This window comes from Callorhinus ursinus, unplaced genomic scaffold (genome assembly GCF_003265705.2).
Source record: "Callorhinus ursinus isolate GAN/ISIS: 27379988/994484 unplaced genomic scaffold, GSC_fseal_2.0 scaffold54, whole genome shotgun sequence".
In the NCBI taxonomy this organism is placed as follows: Eukaryota; Metazoa; Chordata; class Mammalia; order Carnivora; family Otariidae; genus Callorhinus; species Callorhinus ursinus.
Genome location: NW_027397116.1, coordinates 10,210,710 through 10,231,916, shown reverse-complemented (window position 1 = coordinate 10,231,916; position 21,207 = coordinate 10,210,710). Strand labels below are relative to the sequence as shown.

The window sequence follows — 21,207 nt, the reverse complement described above, 5'->3', positions numbered from 1 at the left end:
GTTTCCGAAGAGTATAGATCGGAAACGGATGGGTCCCGCTGGCCCTGCCGCACGCGACGCGGCCTCCGCCGCCCCCGCCGCCGCCGCCGCCCCCGCCCCCGCCGCCTCCGCCTCCGCCTCGGACTCCGGCCGCGGGCTCCACGGCCCCGGCCGGGGAGGGCGGGCGGCGTGCGCGCCCGGAGCCGCCGGAGATGGCGGGAGGGCACTGCGGCGGCTTCGCCGCGGCGGCGGCCGGCAGCGGCGAGATCGTGCAGCTGAACGTGGGGGGGACCAGGTGAGTCGGCGGAGAAGGGGCTCGGAGCCGGGATGCCGCGGGCGGCCTGCGGGGGGGCGACGGAGGCCGGGTGTCGCGGGGACAAGGGCGAAGGTGGGAGCCGAGCCAGGTGGGGAACGCGGGGGGCCCTCCCGGGGGGAAGAATGTCGGCGGATCTCGAACTGAAGTATCTGCTCCGGGAAGGGAGAGGCAGGAGGGCCTCTGGAGTTAGCGCGAGCCGGGCCCATGTGCCCAAGTGGCTGCCTTCCTAGAATGCCAACCTTTGTCCCTCCCCCTTCCTAAACTCTCAGGCTAGGAGGAACATTAAAAAGCCTTCCTTACCTAACCTTACAGCGTATTTGAGGAATTTACTTTGTAGAAGCCCGGCCTTGTGGTTTGCCTCTTGCAGATGAACCTGCCTTCTCTCTTTTCGGTCAAGGTGTCGGTTCGCTGGGGTAAGAAAGTGCAGTGCTCTTTTCCCGTCCTAATTAAGGAGTGTTTGTAATCTTCGAAGGATTTCGGTGGGGTGGAGTGCAGTAGATTCGCAGTACGTTGTTTATTTTCAGAGTTTCTGGGTGCATGGCTTTGAAACGATCTGTTCAACTTGCGGGGCAATGGGTCCAGGAACTGCAGTTTTAACAGTTCTGGAAAGCCTTGGATATTGGCACAGTGTGGCACACTCAGAGGAGACAGACTGAAATCTCTTTATCTTCTCTCTGGCTTTCCACTCCCTGTCTGTGCCTTTTATTAAGCTTGTTGGGGGGAAAATCATTTTTTGTGGATTTGCTATGCTTATGAGTCACTCTTCTCAGAAATGGGACTTTGCCAGCTCTGTTGGAAGGAAGGGGTGGTTGAGTTTAAAGCTTGGTAGGAGATGAACGATGAAGTGCTCGAGAATATGAAAGGGTTTCAACGTCTAAAACTTTAATATTTTTTAAAATGCAAGACAGCAGCAGTGGAGTGAACCGTAGGAATAAAATGTATCGTGTTTTAATCCTAAGTATTTAATCATTTTCTAAGTGTGCTAGAGAATTCAACACAAGAAACAGTAATTCATTCTTTCCCTGTTCTTTTCCCTCATTCCCCGAAACAGAACTGTGCAACAGTGTAAGATAAGATACTACATTATTGGCGTTATATAGATACCGGTCCTTTGGAGAAGATTTATGTCTCCTAATGTAAAAATGGTTTTTTTCCCTAAAATTCACATGAAAAATTTGCAGGTTTGGTAACTTCCGGTTGCAAAAATGGAATACCCCAGAAGAGTTGGCCTTCAGTGTATGTTAATGCTGAGGAGTAGCACTATAGTCATTTAAAATCCCTGTACTGGTTCCTAATTGCTATAGATCGTGGATGTCTTTTTTTTCAGGCATTCTAAAGGACATAACCCTATTATGATAAAAATTAAATGTATTGTTATTTACTGTATATTGAAAGTGGGTGGTGTAATGAGTGAATTCTTGTTAATGACTGTAGAATTTAGTTTACATTTTTAAATCATAAAAGGCAGCCATCTTGGAGCTCTAACATTTTATTTTGTTTCACTGTGTATGGAACTAGATCATAACAGGATCTAAGGTTTTCTAAGCGATATTAGCAAAGAATACAAAATAAGGTCAATGTATTATTAGATTGAACAATTTAGAAGACATGAAAGTTGTTACGTATGAGAAATTAAGTAAAAACACCGCAAACTTTAAATTTGCTAGGATAACATAGTTTATAAAATAAGTAATGACATGGCCTATAGAAAAATAGAAAGTCCAACTCCAGGTATTCTGAGAATATTTTCTTGAGTGACTTTGAATCATAGACTCTGGGAGTGTTTTAGAGCTAGGAGGTATCCAGAAGGCATCTATATGTTGTACAAACATTAACACAGTCACTTAAATCATTGTAAAGGAAAAAAAAATCCTGATTTCATTGTCATTAAAGTTGAGGAATTGCCACTGGGAGAACCACCTGTGGCATAGAATGGACGTAGGCTCCGAGGTGATGGAGTAAAAGTCAAAAGGAGAGGATGCTGTGAGCGGAGAAGTTAGACGCTAAGGGAATGTGTGTGGTCCCCATTGTCTTGTCTGACCCCTCCCCCGCCCCTAGAGAGAGGAAGGATAAGAAATTGGAAATACTCAAAGGAATTTTAAAAATGAGCAATGTTTTTTATGATTTATTTAACACGTTATGGGTGATTCAGGAAGTAGAGAAGATGAGATTTCATTTAGAAATAACATTATTTACAAAAAAAAAACTAGTGAAAGAAACCTAATATGACTCAATTTGGGATTAATTCTGTTATGAATGAGTATGATTTGAGGCCTCATGTGAGAGGTCTCTGACCAGCTAGTGGGGGACTTACAAAGAACTTTGGAATCATGCAGATATGGGTTCTGGCTCCCAGGCTTTACCTCTAACTAGCCCAGCAGCCTAGGCCAAATTATGTTTTAGTGCTTAGTTTTCATAAGATGTAAAGTGACAATAATAGTACCAACCTTACGGGATTGATAAACGAATTTGAAATAATAAATTGGAAATGCAAGGGTTGGTGGCATAGTAATATTGCAGAATAAATAATTTTAATTTCCTCCCAAATTAATTTAGAAGGAGGCAAATGACAAGAAGTATAATATGCTAATATCTTTAGTGACTTTTTTGCTGAGACCAGATTGGACATCTCCCCCCCTTTTTTTGACTTGCAATTTTATTTTTTTAACTACTTTAATTCAGTTAATTAGCATATAATGTATTATTGGTTTCAGAGGTACAGGTCAGTGATTCATCAGTCTTATATAATACCCAGTGCTCATTACATCACATATCCTCCTTACTGTCCATCACCCAGTTACCCCAACCCTCCACCCCCGTCCCCTCCAGCAACCCTCAGTTTGTTTCCTATGATTAAGAGTCTCTTTTGTTTTTTCTCCCTCTCTGGTTTCCTCTTGTTTTATTTTATCCTCTCTTCCCTGATGATCCTGTTTTGTTTCTTAAATTCGACATATGAGTGAGATCATATGATAATAGTCTTTCTCTGACTTATTTCGCTTAGCATAATATCCTCTAGTTCCATCCACATCATTGCAAATGGCAAGATTTCATTCTTTTTGATGGCTGAGTAATATTCCATTGTGTGTGTGTGTGTGTGTGTGTGTGTGTGTGTGTGTGTGTGTACACCACATCTTTATGGCATCTTCTTTTTTTTTTTAATTTTATTTATTTTTGAGAGAGAGAGAATGAGAGGGGTGAGGGTCAGAGGGAGAAGCAGGGAGCCTGATGTGGGACTCGATCCTGGGACTCCAGGATCATGACCTGAGCCGAAGGCAGTCGCTTAACCAACTGAGCCACCCAGGTGCCCTTTATGGCATCTTCTTGGCACACTGTGGGTATAAGATAAAAAACATTAGAAAAGGCTTTCATTGCAGAAAATTATGCTTGTCATATGTAATTTTAAATGTTATCATTTTGTGAAGTCATACTTGGAACTTAGTTTTAAAGCTCTGTGGGGTTTTTTTGTTTTTTGTTTTTTCCCATTTGTCTTCTTGTTTGAAAAAAGAAAAAATTGGTGGGGGTGAGGATCCAATCCCTTTGCCCAGAGATTTCAAATTATTAAACCTATCCCAAAGCGCTGATTTTAATTGAAATTGCTAATACAACTTTAAGCAGACCTGCGTAATTTTCTGAGTAACTCAAAATTTGAGTTATCTGGCAAACAATTTGCTGAATAATTAGTAAACGTGAAAGATCATAAATTATAATGACCTTATTTGGAATTAATTTGATACCCTCCAGAACACAGTGATTTTTTTTTTTTTTTTTTTTTTTTTTTTTTTTTGCAGTGGATCCTTGTATCCTTCAGTTTGCCATTTACTGGACTTCGCTTTTATTTATTTGGCCAAGTCAGTTTCCTTTGACTGTTTTAATCTGTTCCCCAGTTTTTCTTACGATCTGCTAAGATACACACTTGGGAAAATTTGCCATGGTTTTTTGAATAAACTACTTGGAGCCTTTCTTAATCTGGTTAATGGGTACAGGGACTGTTTTAAAGCAGTCATATAATGCTAGATAATGAATGTGGAGAAACATTGCGTAGGTAGTTTGTTACAGTAGGCTGGGATAAAGTTCCCTCCAAAATTGGTAATAAGACAATTTGGACTTGATCAAATGGCAGTTAACCTCAGAACAGTGAGATATTTATTTACTGAGTGGTTTTTGAATGAATGAATGCAACAAAAGCTCAAAAAGGTAACATAGGATAGACTATTTGGAAAAGCCTTTAAGGAGAAGGTAAAACCTGAGTGGTATCAGGAAAATGGATGGAATTTGGATTATTGGACATGAGGTTGCTCAAGGGGAGATAAAGGTGCTGAAATGGTAGTAAGCACGAATTGTCCGGGGGCATTGAAGTATTGTCTTATTAGATGAGCAAACATTTGTGTTGGAGAGATGAAACAGGACCCAAAGATAATTTTGAATGGTATATTGAGAAGTTCGGATTTGTTGTGATTGGAAAGTAGTGTTTTAAGAAGCAGTGTATGCCAGTGAGTTAATTATTTGATTTTGTTGAGAGCTCTTTGGATAATCTTAACTCTGAATTGAAAGAGGCAGAATTTTAAAATAATAAATGTACAATATTGATATAACTAATATAGCTGTGCAACAACTTGTAAATTATTAGCCAGCGTATTAAAGCAGGTTAATGAATATTGAAATTTCAGATCATGTCCTCATTTATAATAACAGATAATTTTTAATTGCAGATTTAGTACCTCAAGACAAACTCTTATGTGGATTCCAGATTCTTTTTTTTCCAGGTATTTCATGTAATTCTTTAATACCATTTTTTAAAAACTTGATCATTGATTAAAAATTTCCTTTTTCCAGTTAATGTTTTTCTTGGATAAAAAATCTTAACTCTTAAAATAGAATTTAAAAAATTTATTTTACTTTGGAGATAGGATGATTCATTTGTATTGGTCTTTGATATTGGGTAAAGAATTTGTGCATTTTATTCATATTCAGATTTTAAGAACTAACTCTGGATTATTCATGTCTTCTAGTTTGCTGAGTGGAAGAATTTCAACACTTCGAGATGAAACTGGTGCTGTGAGTATAGTATGTTGATAAATGTTTCCAAATTGAATCAACTAATGCTTACACTGCTTGACTCTTATTATATAGTGACTCTGAGAAAACACAGGAAAGCTAATCTTTTAATAACCACTAAATGAAAGTGACGTATATGTACTTGAAATTTCTTGTTGTATATAGTTTTTCTATAGTTAATAGAAGGGAACTCTAAGTGCAATACTGAATATAGCAATTTAAATATTTACGATTAGAGGGATTCAAGGATATGAGCTTACACTGTCAGGAGAGGAAATACTTTTAATCAGTGATTAAAATTTTAACAAATAGATGAATATAAATACTAAAATATTTTGATATTGAGTGAGAATGGTAAGATATTGTAAATTAGTAAAGTCCTACAATTTCTTTATGTTGGAGAATAACCTGAAGAACTCGTACAGCAATGGCGAAATGGGGCAAGGAAAGAACTGTTAGGTTTTAGTACAAAAATATTGGTTTATACGTTTAAAAAGCAGTTATAATGTGTGCAACGTTGTATGTAAAGTAAATGGCTAGTACTCATAAAGCCAAAAAAAAGCTTTCTGTTGGAGGCAACACACTGGCCAAAGGTATTTATTTGCTGTGATGGGATTTGCAGATGAAATAAGACAGCAAAAGCAGGTATGTCCATATGAGATCATAAAAAGGGTATCAGTAATAAGATGTTGACCAGTCTGTGGTGTTTTTTCAACTTCTCATTGGTTCTGCTGAAAACGAAAGCAAGAATTTATGAAGCTAGAACAGCCTCATTGATTGTATAAACATAATAATAGTATAAAGAGCTTTACTGTAAGCTGCCATTCCCCTGTCTAGTTGACTAACCTAAGCCTTAAAAGGTGTTCAGTTTTATAATTAATTCAAAATAGGGTTGGTATACATTCCTCTAGAGAGTTATCAATTATATATTTAATATTTTCTACAGCATTTTATTTTCTAGGTATGTATTTTATGGTTTTAAGAAATGTCATCATCCCCCATCCCTAGCTTTTGAGGAAATTGAGATAATAGGATGTAGAGGTGTTAGGACAATAGTATACTTTTCCAGGTTTTTTTTTTTTTTTAAAGATTTTATTTATTTGAGAGAGAGAGCGAGAGAGCAGGAGTGGGGGTGGGGCAGAGGGAGAAGCAGACTTCCTGCTGAGCAGGGAGACCCACGAGGGGCTCGATCCCACGACCCAGAGATCACGATCTGGGCCAAAGGCAGACGTGTAAATGACTGAGCCCCCAAGGTGCCCCTCTTTCCCAGTTTTGACAGCAATGTGCAGTATTTACTTTTCTTAATTACTCCTGTATTACAAAAGTACATTGTTGTTTTAATGATTCATCTTTGAATCACAAGTTATGTAAGTCACAATCACTGTTAACAATAATTAACAATAATGTAAGAAGGTATTATTTGTGCATGATATTCTCAAAATATTTACTGAATTCTAGTATATTTCAGATAAAAATTTTCCCTCGGGTGTCACTTTTACCAAAGATATCAATAAATAGATGCCATTTTTCCTACAAATTAAAATATTATCAATATAATAATAGGTTTTTGGGGGTGGGGAGACAATACTACATTAAATGCACACAGTTAAAACTGCATGCCAATTTTAGAAACATTCAAATTTAAGAGTGGAATCAAGTAAATATAATATTTAAATAATTTAGTGTTTGTTCCCTAAGATTGTGTTACATATATTAATGTCAGTTTATTTTTAATTTGAAAATAAAACAATTCTTCATTTACAGATATTTATTGATCGAGATCCAGCAGCATTTGCACCCATTTTAAATTTTCTTCGGACAAAAGAACTAGACTTACGGTAAGAATCGCATCCTTTTAAAGTCAGTTCTTATTGATAGGTATGTACTTTGGGTGTATTTTGTGGAGAGGAAGGTCCCTCCCCAGCCCGACCCCAAATTATTTTTGCTTGAAAGTTTCCTCCGAATTAAACTCATAGATGGAGGCCACCAACCTATCCTCTCTCTTCCTCTAGATTGCTCCCAGCAGCTTCCTAACGAGTTTCCTGCCTTCAGTTCTCCATTCTTCCAATTGGTTTTCCACACTGTAGCCAACATGACCTTATAAAAATATAAATCTCATCTGGTTGCTACTTCGCTTAAAACTCTTTATTTAATATGTTCTTGGATTAATTGCTAGAGATTTTGGACTTTATTGTTTCTTAAGGCTCTCTGTGATCTTGCCCCTGCTTAATTTCTCTTGCTTTGATAGTTTCACCCCTTTCTGGTCTTGGCTTATTCCTGACTTCTTCAGTGATCTCTGCTGTGTCCACTTAATATAGGTCTTCATAGGTTCCTGTCCCGCTGCCACCACAGCATTCCGTACACGTATTCCTTTTTCAGTAGTCTCTTCTCTTTGACTTTAAATTCCAACAGTGCAAGCACTATACTATGTATTCCCAGGATCTAACGTAGGTTTTTGTAGATAAACGAATGACCACTTAAACTATTTAACTTTGCCGTAGTCTGGATTCCTACCAAGAATTTACAATCTAATTTGTATTTTATTATTCTTTTATTCTGTATATTCCAAGTGAATTTCCACTGAGGATCTCTATACTTTTTTAGATATAGCTTTTAAAATTCTAATTGTTTAGGGGCGACTGGCTGGCTCAGTTGGTGGAGCATATGACTCTTGATCTCAGGGTTGTGAGTTCGAGCCCCACACTGGGTGTAAAGATTACTTAAAAATAAAATCTTTTAAAAAATTAAAAAAAAATTCTGGTCGTTTATTTGACCTGCTTCTTTATAATACTATATAATTTTTGGCTTATATTCACTGGAATATGAACTCCTTAAAGGCGACAACAAGTTTTTGGTCTAGTTTGTTTGCAGTGCACATAGTAGCTTCTCAGTAGATATTTATTGAATGAATGAAAGAGTTCATTGGAGATTTTGTTTGTTTTCTTGGTCTAGATGGAGGTGGCAAATATGTTACTAACTCCTTACTTCTTGAGTAAAATTATTTTGATCCCTACCATTTGATTAAAGAAGCCTAAATTTACTTTTAGTAAATTGTCCTTGTTGATTAATCCACAATTAGATAACTCAGGAAAGGCAGAACTAGTTAGAATTAAATATCCGTATTTATTAAGTGTTCTACTTATAAATTGCTGCCTTATTTCACTTAAAGAGGCCTAGCAAATTAAAATTTTCTGAGTAGTACCTTTTAAAAGAAGATGGGAAGGAATTTTAAAAATACTGTGTTCTAATTCTCTACCTTCCATAAAATTCTTGTGTTGCCCTTATCACACTGTTATAATTACCATATTTGTTTTCTTGTCCTTAGGAGATTGGAGTTCCTCAAGAACTGTTGTGTCCTGAGCCACCTTGTAATTAGGCAGCACTACTATACTGTTAACACAAATGGTTTTGAAATAGAATAGGAAAGGTTTAACTGTTTTTGTGTTAAACCAGTCACAACTAATTTGGCAAATAAAAGCAATTTAACATTGCAGTTGCAGATGTTTATTAAACACAGGGGTTTTTTTTTTCTTTAAAGATTTCATTTTAGAGCAGTATTAGGTTTACAACAAAATTGAGAGTAAGATCCAGAGACCTCCCATATACCTCCTGCTCCTGATCCCACACATGCATAGCCTCCCCCACTGTCAACATCACTCACCAGAATGCTACATTGTTTTTTTTTTTTAATTAAGGATGAACCTCCAGTGACACATCATAACCACACAAAACTCATAGTTTACATTATAGTTAACTCGAGGTGTTGTGCATTCTGTGGGTTTAGACAAGTGTATAATGACCCATGTCCATCATTTTAATATTGTGCAAAGTATTTTCACTATCCTAAAAATCTTTTGTGCTCTGCCTGTTGATCCCCACTCCGTGCAACCATTGATCTTTTTATTATCTCCATAATTTTGCCTTTTCCAGAATATCATATATTGGGAGTAATATAGTGTGTTGACTTTTCAGATTGTCTTTTCTTTCACCAATATCACACTGTTGATTACTATAGCTTTATGGTAAATCTTGTAGTTGGGTACTGGCAGTCCTCCAACTTTATTCTCCTATTGGGTCTTTTAACTCTCCATATAAACTGTAGAGTCAGTTTGTCATTATCCATAAAATAGCTTGCTAGAGTTTGGATTAGGATTTAATTGAATTTTAGATGAAGTTGGGAGGAACCGACATCTTAACAATACTGAGTCTTCCAGTTCATGAACATGGAATACCTTTCCATTTATTTAGTTCTTTGATTTTGTTCATTAGAGTTATGTAGTTTGCTTCATATAGGTCTTACATATTTTTTGTTAGATTTATACCTAAGTATTTAATTTTTTTTTTTTTTTGGTGCTAATGTAAATGGTATTGTGTTCTTAATTTTCAATTCCATTGTTCATTATTGGTACATAGCAATTGTCTTTTTTATACTAACCTTGTATCCTACAACCTTACTGTAATCATCTATTAGTTCCAGGAGATTTTTGTCTATTCTTTTGGATTTTCTACATAGATATCATGTCGTATCTGAATAACCATTGTATGTCTTCCCATTCCATCCTGTGTACCTTCATTTCACTTTCTTGCCTTATGGCATTGTTGAGAATTTTTGCATCAGTGTTCATGAGAGATACTGCTCTGTAGTTCCCTTGTAATGTTTTTGGTTTTGGTATTAGGGTAATGCTGGCCTCATAAAATGAGTTAGTAAGTATTCCCTTGTTTCTTTCTTCTGAAAGATTACAGAGAGTTGGTGTGATTTCTTCCTTAAATGTTTGGTAGAATTCACAAGTGAATCCTTCTGGGTGTGTTGCTTTCTGTTTTGGAAGATTATTAATTATTGATTAAGTTCCTTTAGTAGATATAGGCCTACTCAGATTGTCTTTTTTTTTTTTTTTGGCGTGAGTTTTGGCAAATTCTGTCTTTCAAGGAATTGGTCCAGGTCCATTTCATCTAGGTTATCAAATCTGTGGGAATAGAATTATTCATAGTATTCCTTTATTGTCCTTTTAATTTCCATGAGATCTGTAGTGATGCTCACTCTTATTTCTGCCCAGGCAGTATTTCTTAAGTAAGGACAAATTATAACTGACACCTAAAATGAATCATTAGTATTGTAAACTCTTAATCTTCTGTTCTTTTTACTGTTTGTTTTCATATTATTTAACTCTACTATAATCTTCTGGTTAGCCTAGCCCTTTCTAAGGCTAGTCTTCCCCCCGCCCTTTTACTTTGTGTTTTGCTTTTATTTTTGCTCTAATGAGAAGAGAATCATTTATCTGAATTTCTTTGTTCAACAAATAGTTATTACATAATCATTATGTACAAGCACTCTGTGAGGTATACAAAAAATAGAAGTAGATCATGCTTGTAGGGAGGTTTACCGTGTAATTAGAGAGTTTAAGATATGTTAGAAATAATTATTATGAAAATAGAAAAGCAGTTAATGCCATATAAGAAAGATTTCTTCTCGTTTGCCTTATTACGTACTTCTTGATAATTTACTTATACTAGCCTTTCGAAGCCCTAATCTCTCAGTCACCCAATTCATCTACATAGGAATGGTTTTTAAGTAAGGAAATGTTTTAGTTGGCATGCAGTTTTTTTATTTAGACCTTTTAAAACGACTAAAGATATTAGGAGAAAAGTAAGTTTTAAAGCCTTATAACTTGGTTCACATTAAGAACTAGTACTTTCTCCTTCTGCTTCAGATAATCCAAGTTGCTGCTGCTGGAGGATATATATCATTTATTTGGTTTTTTTTGTAGGGGAGTGAGTATTAATGTTCTCAGGCATGAAGCAGAATTTTATGGAATCACTCCATTAGGTATGTGTTGTCCTGATATTTTGTATTTATTTGACCTTTCGTGCAGCAGACTTGCCTAATGAAATATATTTTATACCAGGTCCTATTTTTTGATGGACTAGTGCAGTGTGCTTACTTTTTGTGGTTTTTCATAGTAAATAGATGTTGTCAACTGATTTAACTTAAACATTCCCCTCTTCTTTCCTTACCCTCTTTAACTAGAGGAAATAAAAACGGAGTACTGTTTTTCTGTTTGCGTGTACGCTTGACAAGTCTGCTTTGCCATGTTTTTAGTAAGAAGGCTTCTCTTATGTGAGGAGTTGGAGCGCTCGTCTTGTGGCAGTGTCCTTTTTCATGGCTACTTGCCTCCACCAGGTACTTCTGCTTTGTTTAGTCTTTAAAAAAATGTTTTTTATCACCATGCGACTAGACACATATATATCGAAAAATTTCTGTTTTGATTATAAACATACGGGAAATGTTGCAAACTTCAATTTTAACAGAAGCCGTACTGTATGTTAGACCAGGGATGTGCCAGACTTTGTCTTTTCTATAAAAGGCCAGACAGGCTTGTGAGCTGTGAGATCTGTGTGGCAAGCACGCAGTTTTGCCATACACTCTACATGGAAATGAATGGATGCAACCAGTACAGCTTTATTTAGACACAACCAACTGTGGCCCATAGTTTGGCAACCCTGATGGTAGAGCACTGTTGTCAGTCAGTTGTCCTTTCTGTAGAAGCCCGGGAGCTCTGCAGAAATCAGTCAGTGTCCAGGAGAGAGGCAGGGGAAGCGTGTGTCGTCCCCCACCTCAGTCAGTTAGAAGAGTTCTGCCTCAACCTGTGTCAAGGTGGGTTTCTGAGCAAGATTTTCCTTCCAAAAAGGAGTCCCTGTCAAATAAAAGACATTTGACAATAAGCTATACAGAAGTTTCCGTACCTCACACAAAGCAGCTGTACTGTAAGTGGAAACCCTGGTGGTAGACTGACTGAATTAATGATTGATTTCCGTAACCTAGAGCTAGATAGAAATGGAATATAATATGATAAATCTTAATTTTACTTATCAGATATGACATGATAAATATCAGAAATCTGTTGAAAGAATTTAATTCATTTTCATTTTTTTTATGGTAATTAAATTACTTGCAGGAAATTGCTACATTGGAAGATATGTTTTGGCCATGATGAAATTCACATTTGTATATTTCTCAGTTATAGTGTGAAATTTTAAATTTTTGGTAGGTGGAACTTAGAAATAATTTTATTATTTCTTTTCATAGGTATTCCTAGTCGTAAAATAAACAACACAACTAGGTCCTCCGCTGGTTCTAGGAATGGACTGAATTCCACAGAAGGTGAAGCTCGGGGAAATGGAGCCCAGCCTGCTCTCTCTGGAACTGGAGAAGAGACTGTTCGGCTAGGTAAGCAAAGACCACAGAAATAGACAAAAATGCATATGTTTTTAGTCGGAGTCACACTGAGTAATTATTTTTTAAAAATGTAATCTTTGCCTCATCTTTCTTTTTAACATTTATATCTTGAAAAGTCTCATTGAACAGAATTTTTATTTAAAAAGTGTGTGATGATCCGTTTGCTCTCAACCTTTAGGGACTGGCAAACCTTTTATATAAAGAAACATAAAGAGCCGAAACGTTCGGCTCTGTCAGAACTGTTCAGCTCTGCCCTTGCAGCATGGAGACAGCCAGGGACAGCATGTGAACAAATGTGCATGTCTGTGTTTCAGTGAAACTTTATTTATCCAAACAGGCAGAAGACTACAATCAGCCCATGGGCCATAGTTTACCTGTCCCTGCTTTTAGAACATAAAGTATTTCTTTTTCTAAAACCAACAGGATTTCCTGTGGATCCACGAAAGGTGCTAATAGTCGCTGGCCATCACAACTGGATTGTAGCTGCCTATGCCCATTTTGCTGTGTGTTATAGGTACTGTATAATTATTAATTGTTTGCTTGTGGAGGGGGGTAGTTTTTAATGATTGTGATTTTATATTTATGGACTTAAGAGTTGCTAGTCATATTTTTTCCCTGCATATTTTGCCCACTTCCCTATTTCTTGACTAGATTTAGTTTGTTTTTATTTTTGTAGCTACTTTGGTAAGTATTACTGATAGCCTTTGTCTATTTCCCACTTGGTATCAACTTGAAGTTATTTCTTTTTGCTTGTTATATGTAGCTTCTGAATCACATAACTATTGTATTAAATGATTAGGTGGTATTATTAATGTGAGCCCTGTGATTTTCTGTCTATAATGATTTCAGTCTTTTGTACTCTATAGTTGGGGGTAGTAAAACTACATTGGGCATGACTACCAAATAGTTAGGAGTGAGGTAGTGAAGCAAGACAGTTGTGGGCAAAAGTGATATAGTTTGGTACCTATAATGTGTGAGACTTACACAGAGGTAGTTTGATTTTATTAATTCTTGCATTCTCAGAAACTAAGAGAGAATGAGGAAGAGTGTAGACCAGTGATTCTGTTTTTTAAATTGGGGAAGGGGCAGGATTCTTAGTTTAGAATCACTATGTACAATGCTACTGATGACAGAGAATGGTGTAGAAGCACATAAATGGTTGTGATATTCTAGCTTAGACTATGATCCCACTTAATTGCTGAAAATAAAAGAATGTATAAACATTTTGTCACTATTGAGTTTAGATAAAAATAGCCACAATAGGTTAAAAATATTTAAAATGTAAAGTTTACAGATACATTTTAAAGAATCCCAGATATATTTTTTTAATCTAAATTTGTGGTAGGTTTGCCAGGTGTGTAAAAAAGCCCTTTGTAACGGTGATCTCTGCTTCGTATTTTCATTGCAGTAGGGATTCAGTGCAAACTTCGTTTTGAGAGCATTCTGTTTTTGTTTTAAATAACAAATCCTATGGAAAAGACTGGGTGATTTCTTTGGGGGATAACTTTTATATGAAATAAGACTGATTTGAAAGAAGGATTTTTTTTTAAGTGTTTTGAACTTATGGATCTAAATTGAGAAAACTGTTTTAGACTTTACTTTTTAATTTGCTCAAATATTATGTACATATTTTTATTGATAAGGAATTCCAGAGGAATTGTGAAACAATTATAATTTATCCAGGTGTAACTTATATTATTGCTCAGCAGTGCTAAAGATTGCTGCTTGGTAGACAGAGACATGCAGCACTGCACAAAATTTACTCACTGAGTGACAAATATAAAAAGAAGGACGTTGTTACATTTTTCCATTCTTTGCATTTGCTTTTGACCATGACCTTTCTTTGTTTTCACTGGATGTCATTGATGACAGACTAATATGGATAGTGACAAAGGAAAACAATTGAGGATATGTTACATTTCCTCATGTACAGTTAAATCATTTAACACAGTGGCAATAAAAAGATTTCAAAATAAATATTCAAATTATTTCAACAGTGTAATCTTTTCCACAAGTAGTTTTTCCACAGCTTTTTGTATTAATAAACTGAAAACCCTAAAAAATGAAATAGTACCTGGAACGCCTGTATGTTCTCACTTAGATTCACTAATTTTCTACATTCTCAGGCTTTACTTTTATCTATCTTTATTAATGAAGAGTATTGTTTCCTTTTTTTTTTTTAAGATTTATTTATTTATTTATTTATTTGAGAGAGAGAGACGGAGAGAGTGAGCACGAGAGGGAGTCTCCAGGAGACTCCATGCCGAGCAGGGAGCTCCACAGGGGACTTGACCTTATGACCCTATAACCCTGAGATCATGACCTGAGCTGAAACCAGGAGTCATTTGCCTCACTGACTGCTGTCACCACGGCGCCCCAGAGAGTAGTTGTAAATTGCTGCCCGCTCGGAGCTTGCATTTCTTTTTAGATGTTTAATCCATGTAGAATTTACTTTTAGTTTATGGTGTGAGATTTAGGAATCTATTTTCTTTCCTTCCAAGTGGGTAGTAGCTAATTATGTTCTGAATATTTATCACATAAATTATCCTTTTGCATTGAATTTGAACGCCCTCCTTTATTTTGCTTTATATTTATATGTATACTTGGATCTAATTTTAGACTCTCTTCTGTTTTTCTGATATATATTATCTATTCCCATACAATTTGACATACAGTATGTTTGCATTAAGTTTCAAAATGTTGTTGGGCATGACTCCTCCAATATATTTCTTTAAGATTATAATGTGGAAGATAACCTACTCTTTGCTTAGCTCTCCTGATTTCATAGTGTTGGTTCAGTGGGCAGGAGTAAGGAGATTGAGTGCTGTTCAGAGGTCATTCTGTCTTGTTTTATGTATTTTCAGTTTTGTATTACTTGTATGGAAGATCACATAAAACATATATATTTTTTCATCTTTGTATTTAATTTTAACTTAAGAACAAAAGTAAGTATATCAATTGAGTTAAATTTTCTAATTGTTAGAATCACTTTCAAATATGTTGTGATTCTTTCACTCTTTTTGGTATCTCTTTATTTTATAATACCCTAATTTCTAAAAAGATAGCTTAGAAGTAGGATCTCTGTAAAAGATTAGATCACATGCAGTTTTATTGTATTTATAAATTAATGATCACAAGATCACATCATTCACCTCATTAAATCAGTACAGCATCTCTTTATTGAACACTGCTATGAGCCTGGTATATGTTTGCATCCACGTAGCAGCATTTTGTCATTATTCTGAAGGTGCTGGCAATTCCTGCTTTGTGCCCAGTTTGGCAGTTCCTAAGAGGGTCTATGTTTGATTTCTCAGTGTTTGTAAATGTTTAGAGTTTATTAAATGATTATTTCCATTTGTCTGTCATAACACATAATCCCATCTGGTGGCCAAAGTGGGTAATTGCAGACCATATATATATATATATAATGCTTAGGAAAAATTGTACATTTTCTTAAAAGAAATTACACAATTTCTGTGTAGTCCTTTGAAGTTTAAGGAACTCATTAGTTATTGAAATTAATAAGGAGGCCAATTTGCATATTTTTGTGAATTGTGGTTGTATAACTTTAGCATACATTTTTAAACAAAATGAAGCTAAAGTGATTCCATTTAAGTCTTTAGGTAACCATCATGTATAAATACTGAAGTTTGTTTTTTGTGATGAATATGTCAGGTAGTATATAAATGAGTACTTATTTTCCTCCTATGTGTTTATTCTCTTAGGTAAGGCAAATGAAAGCTTTGCAATTTTGTTTGCATATTTGTTTGGTGTAACTTTAAAAATAGATACTCCGTAGTTAAAATTTATGTCATTCATTGTTGTGATTGCTTAACTCTAAGTTCTGAATGTATGAAAGCTGGCTATATAATCATGCAGAATACATGTCTGAAAGACTTAAATTCAGATAAGGCAGAAAAAATTATTAAAAATTTATTGGTATGTTTATCAGAAATTAAATATTAAAGCATTTATATTCACTGAACTGCAAATCTGAACCCTGGTAGCCCTTTATTTATGGGGAATGAATAGGTTTATGAAATTTTTTCATTTAGAAAGAAACCTTTAAAATCTAAGCATTTCCAAAGCCCTACATTTTATTCATTTGATTGTCCAAGATATTGGAATGCATAATGGTATACCAGATTACTCCTTTATCTTGGTTTGCCTGGATAGCCTATCACTTCGTCACCTGAAGTACCAAAAAATAATAGGTTGATTGTAGGTATTTTCAGTTAATAACTGAATAACGGATGAATTAACTGAAAGGAATAATAATCCTAAAATTCTGATTTTTGTTGACCATTCCTATCCATAGATAATGATAGTAGCACTTTCCTGTGTAGAAAAGTGAAAGATACAATTTTTTTTTTTTTTAGCTGTTAACTTTTTTCAAATTTAAAGGACTTTTCTGAACTTTACCTTGGAGCAATATAGAACTCTGGTCTCTTTTTAAGTGGTTTATATGTTCTCTATATGTAAATATAAGATAGCTTAGGAAAGACATTCTGGCTTTGTAGAGGACATGAATTGGCAAAATTTTATATTTAATAAATATAGCTGTGATTAATTTTTTTGGTATATCCCTTTTTATTTGCTTAATTGCTGCTGAGTTTAACTTATGTTTCCATTCATAACAGAATCAAAGAATCTTCAGGATGGCAACAGGTGTTTACAAGCCCATATTTGGATTGGACTATTGAGCGAGTAGCTTTAAATGCAAAAGTGGTTGGAGGTCCACATGGAGACAAAGACAAAATGGTCGCTGTTGCTTCAGAGAGTAGCATCATCTTATGGAGTGTCCAAGACGGAGGGAGCGGAAGTGAAATTGGTAGGGAAAACCTTGTTTATGCTGCATTTTGCTGGTATATATAATATTCTGAAGTTTAAGAGGGATTGCCCATCTTTGTAAGAACTAACCTGGACTGTTACTTAGGAGACTTGCCACATATCTTTCCAGGGTTCAGTGATAATAGGACCACTCAATATGAGAGGAAAGATCTGGTAAAGAGGGGGGAAAAAATTGGTGTTTTAGGAGAGAGGGTAGAATCTTTTTACCGATATGCTCTACCTGAAACCTGGCTGCTTTATGAGAATGTGCTTTTCCTGGATCCCAGTTAGTGATGACTGCTCTCTCTAATTCCTCACACTACAGGGCCTGAAGATAAGGTAAATAACTTTCTTGCTTTTCCTCATTTGTTGCTTCTAGACCAGAAATTCTCAAACCTTTTAATCTCAGAACTACTTTGTACTGTTAAAATGTCATTCAGGACTATTAAGAGATTTTGAGTGATAATCTATTGTTACTTACCATAATGGGAATTAAGACTGAAATTTTTATAAATACATATTAGTTTTAAAATAGCAGTAATAAACCCATTGCATGGTAACATGAATAATATTTTAATGAAAAATAGCTTTGTTTTCCAAAAACATTTGTGAGAAGAGTGGCATTGGTTTACAGTTTTGTAAATCTCTTTAATATTTTATTGAGTTCTGATGCCTGTTTGTGCGTTTAGTGTGCTGCATTATGTTTTTTGGTTGAACTTTATGGATAAAGTTTGGCTTTATGCAGATGTGTAGTTGGAAAAAACATTTTTTATAGTCTTTTCAGGTAACCATGGATATTCTTTTTTGCTACTGTCCTAAACATTTGAAATCATACCAGTGAATCTTGCATATTCTGTTAAATTAAAATTCATCAGTCTATTTTATACTTTGAATGGATCTTTTAGGCATGCATGATTTTGTGACATCATGCATTGGTCATTTGGAAAGTGCTGGTTAGTGAGTTATGTAGATCTTCCAAATGTTGCTGTCTTTCATTGTACAATATCCAAAAAAACCCCTAAAAATCCCACTTATGCTATAACTACCGATCACATCCCTAAACTCTTATGTATTGGGAAACCGTCACGTTCATTGTGGAAGATAAAAGGTTTCCAAAATTCTAATTTTCACTTGAAACATTGAATTTTTATCATTGAAATAACCAGCTTACTTTGTTCACTTTTGAGGAAGGTCTACCACATACTCAAATCTGAATTAGAATAGTTTGTCATTCTTTCAAATAAAAATGGTATTGTGAAAAGAACAGCTAGGTTAGCTCTCAGCTCCAGCGTTCAAGAAGATGCTTTTCCTTGACTCATAGTACTTAGTCACACAGAATATTAAGAACACATAATAAATTAAGATTCAGTATTTAGTGTTTAGTAAATTAAAATTTAGTCAGTACAAATTTTTATACACGTTGCTTCCTCAAGGACATTCTGAAGTTAAACTGGCCTTTTTTTCTTTCCTTGAGAGTGTGTGGCAGAGAAGAATTGAATGATTACTGGGACAGTTTGGTGCCCCGCCTTTCATTTGTGCTACGGTGCCTGCCATTTTCACCCGCACTGCTTTGCTCCATTAGTGCAGATGTCAACATGGATGTTTTAGGATAAAGCATGAGATTCATAAAAGCTTTAACTATTTCAACACCACATGTGTTTGTGGCCAAACATTCACACAAAAGATCTTTAATGATTGGTTGGTGCTGATGCCAGATTAACAGAAGCAAAATACCAGGGTCAGGTACAGCTGTATATTCATCTGTTTGTAATCCTGCTGACGAGGTATCATGTCTGCCACATCTTTAATTCAGGGACTTACTATGGAATTGGAAAGTGGCAGCGTGGTGATTTCCTTTACTGACTTTGCATCTAGCAGGCGTTCAGCATTGTCACGGCTCCGAGGCTTGCGTCACCTTGGAGGACTTACGTGTGTCTCTCCAGCCAGGGCAGTGCCGTAACTTACCCTGTAAGGTGCTTCAGTGCCTTTTTCAATCCCACTGTGAAATTGTTAACAGTTTCTGGCTTTTAAAGACTTTTTCACATCTTCATTGAAAATATTTTCTTTTCTTTAAACGTTGAATATTTGGTCTCCATGAACCCACGACTGGCATTACAATAGTATTCAAAAACGTCCTGTTGCATAGGCACCAATAAGGCAAGTGATCAGCATCTATAAAGTTGAGGGAAAGGTAATTTTTGTTATTTCTGATATTTATTTCCTGTTTGGCTCAGTGTTGGCCCAGTCCCCCTTCCATGTCATACATATTTATTTGTCAGCACTGTCAGGCTTCGATGGTGCCGCTGTGGGTTGAGCAGGCACATGTTCTAATTTTTTCACTTTGAAGCCAAAAATCAACAATAAGTAGATGAAAAATATATTAGAATAAATTTATTTTAGAATAAAGTATTTTAAACAGTTTCAGATAAATTTTAAAAATTTATGAAAGTTGGGGCACCTGGGTGGCTCAGTCGGTTAAGCATCTGCCTTCGGCGCAGGTCGTGATCCCAGGGTCCTGGGATAGAGCCCTGCGTTGGGCTCCTTGCTCAGCGGAGAGCCTGCTTCTCCCTCTGCCTGCCGCTCCCCCCACTTGTGCTCTCTCTCTCTCTCTCTCTGTCAAATAAATAAGTAAAATCTTAAAAAAAAATTTATGAAAGTTTCCAGAGCATTTTTAATAGTAATAATGCAAAACACAGCAACATGTACTTATTTCTTTATTGTGTTTCTTTGTAGGCTCAAGGAAAGTTTGGATTTTAAAATAATTTATTGGACAATAATGAGGTTACAGAGATGATAGCAGCTAACGCTGAAGACAGCCAGAAGAACATAGTGGAAGTATTTAGAACAAACTAAATTAGTCTTGGGGAAACTTACAAAGTTAGTTATATCCTAAAGCTACCAACATAGACAATTCTAGAAAACATAAGAATAAATACATGGATTCTATTAGCTGTCATAATGATGACCCCATCATGTCATGTAGTGTCTGGAAGACTCTTGTACACTTGAGATAAGGAGAGCAAAAAAGGTAGATAATTCCTTAATATTACATAAAATAGTCTTGACCTCTCAGACTTCTAGAATGAGTCTCAGAGCCACAGAGAGCACAGAGATTCATACACCACACTGAGAATTACTGTTCTAGACCATTTTCCTTCCCTTCCCTCCCAAGTTCCCACCCCACCTCCCCAGATTTCAAATCTCATGCCATGTGGACTTGTACTTGGTATGGTTTTCAGTGTCACTGTCCTTTATTCCTTTGAAGTTATCAGCTCTAGTTCCCCAGCTCGAAAAGTTCTCCGACTCCACTGGGATCTTCACTTATCACTTCCCTTTTTATGAGGTTTAGATTCTGTCATTACAGTCACACTAACACAGAGCCTTAGTTTTTTTTGCACCATTCTCTTTGCTGTTTTAACCTGGAAAAAAGCCCAACCCTGGCCAAATCCGCCTACCCACCTGAATAACTAACTATGACTAGGGAAAAGAAATGTGCGTGCGCACACACACCCCCCTGTACTTAGTCACACACACACACCCCTGTACTTAGTCACACACACACACACACACACACACACACCCCTGTACTTAGTCACACACACACACACACACACACACACACACACACCCCTGTACTTAGTCACACACACACACACACCCCTGTACTTAGTCACACTGTACTTAGTCACACACACACACACACACCCCTGTACTTAGTCACACACACACACACACACCCCTGTACTTAGTCACACACACACACCCCTGTACTTAGTCACACACACACACACAC

At 36.2% G+C, this 21,207-nt stretch overlaps 1 protein-coding gene across 7 annotated transcripts in view; it reads left to right on the top strand.

Moving 5' to 3' along the window:
- Positions 1-136: 136 nt before the first annotated feature.
- The window catches only part of KCTD3 (potassium channel tetramerization domain containing 3), a 50,355-nt gene continuing 29,284 nt past the window's right edge, over positions 137-21,207 (top strand). For 2 of the 7 annotated variants that reach the window (XM_073884042.1, XM_073884038.1), the window contains exons 1-9: positions 138-274; positions 5,005-5,058; positions 5,305-5,359; positions 7,115-7,188; positions 11,116-11,174; positions 11,448-11,528; positions 12,435-12,575; positions 13,008-13,098; positions 17,225-17,415. In XM_073884042.1, the coding sequence (XP_073740143.1) occupies positions 192-274; positions 5,005-5,058; positions 5,305-5,359; positions 7,115-7,188; positions 11,116-11,174; positions 11,448-11,528; positions 12,435-12,575; positions 13,008-13,098; positions 17,225-17,415 (829 nt within the window). In that variant the 5' untranslated portion in view covers positions 138-191. Of the gene's footprint in view, positions 275-5,004; positions 5,059-5,304; positions 5,360-7,114; positions 7,189-11,115; positions 11,175-11,447; positions 11,529-12,434; positions 12,576-13,007; positions 13,099-17,224; positions 17,416-21,207 lie in introns of all 7 variants that reach the window. The other 5 variants (XM_073884039.1, XM_025892279.2, XM_025892278.2 and 2 more) reach the window with 5 other exon arrangements.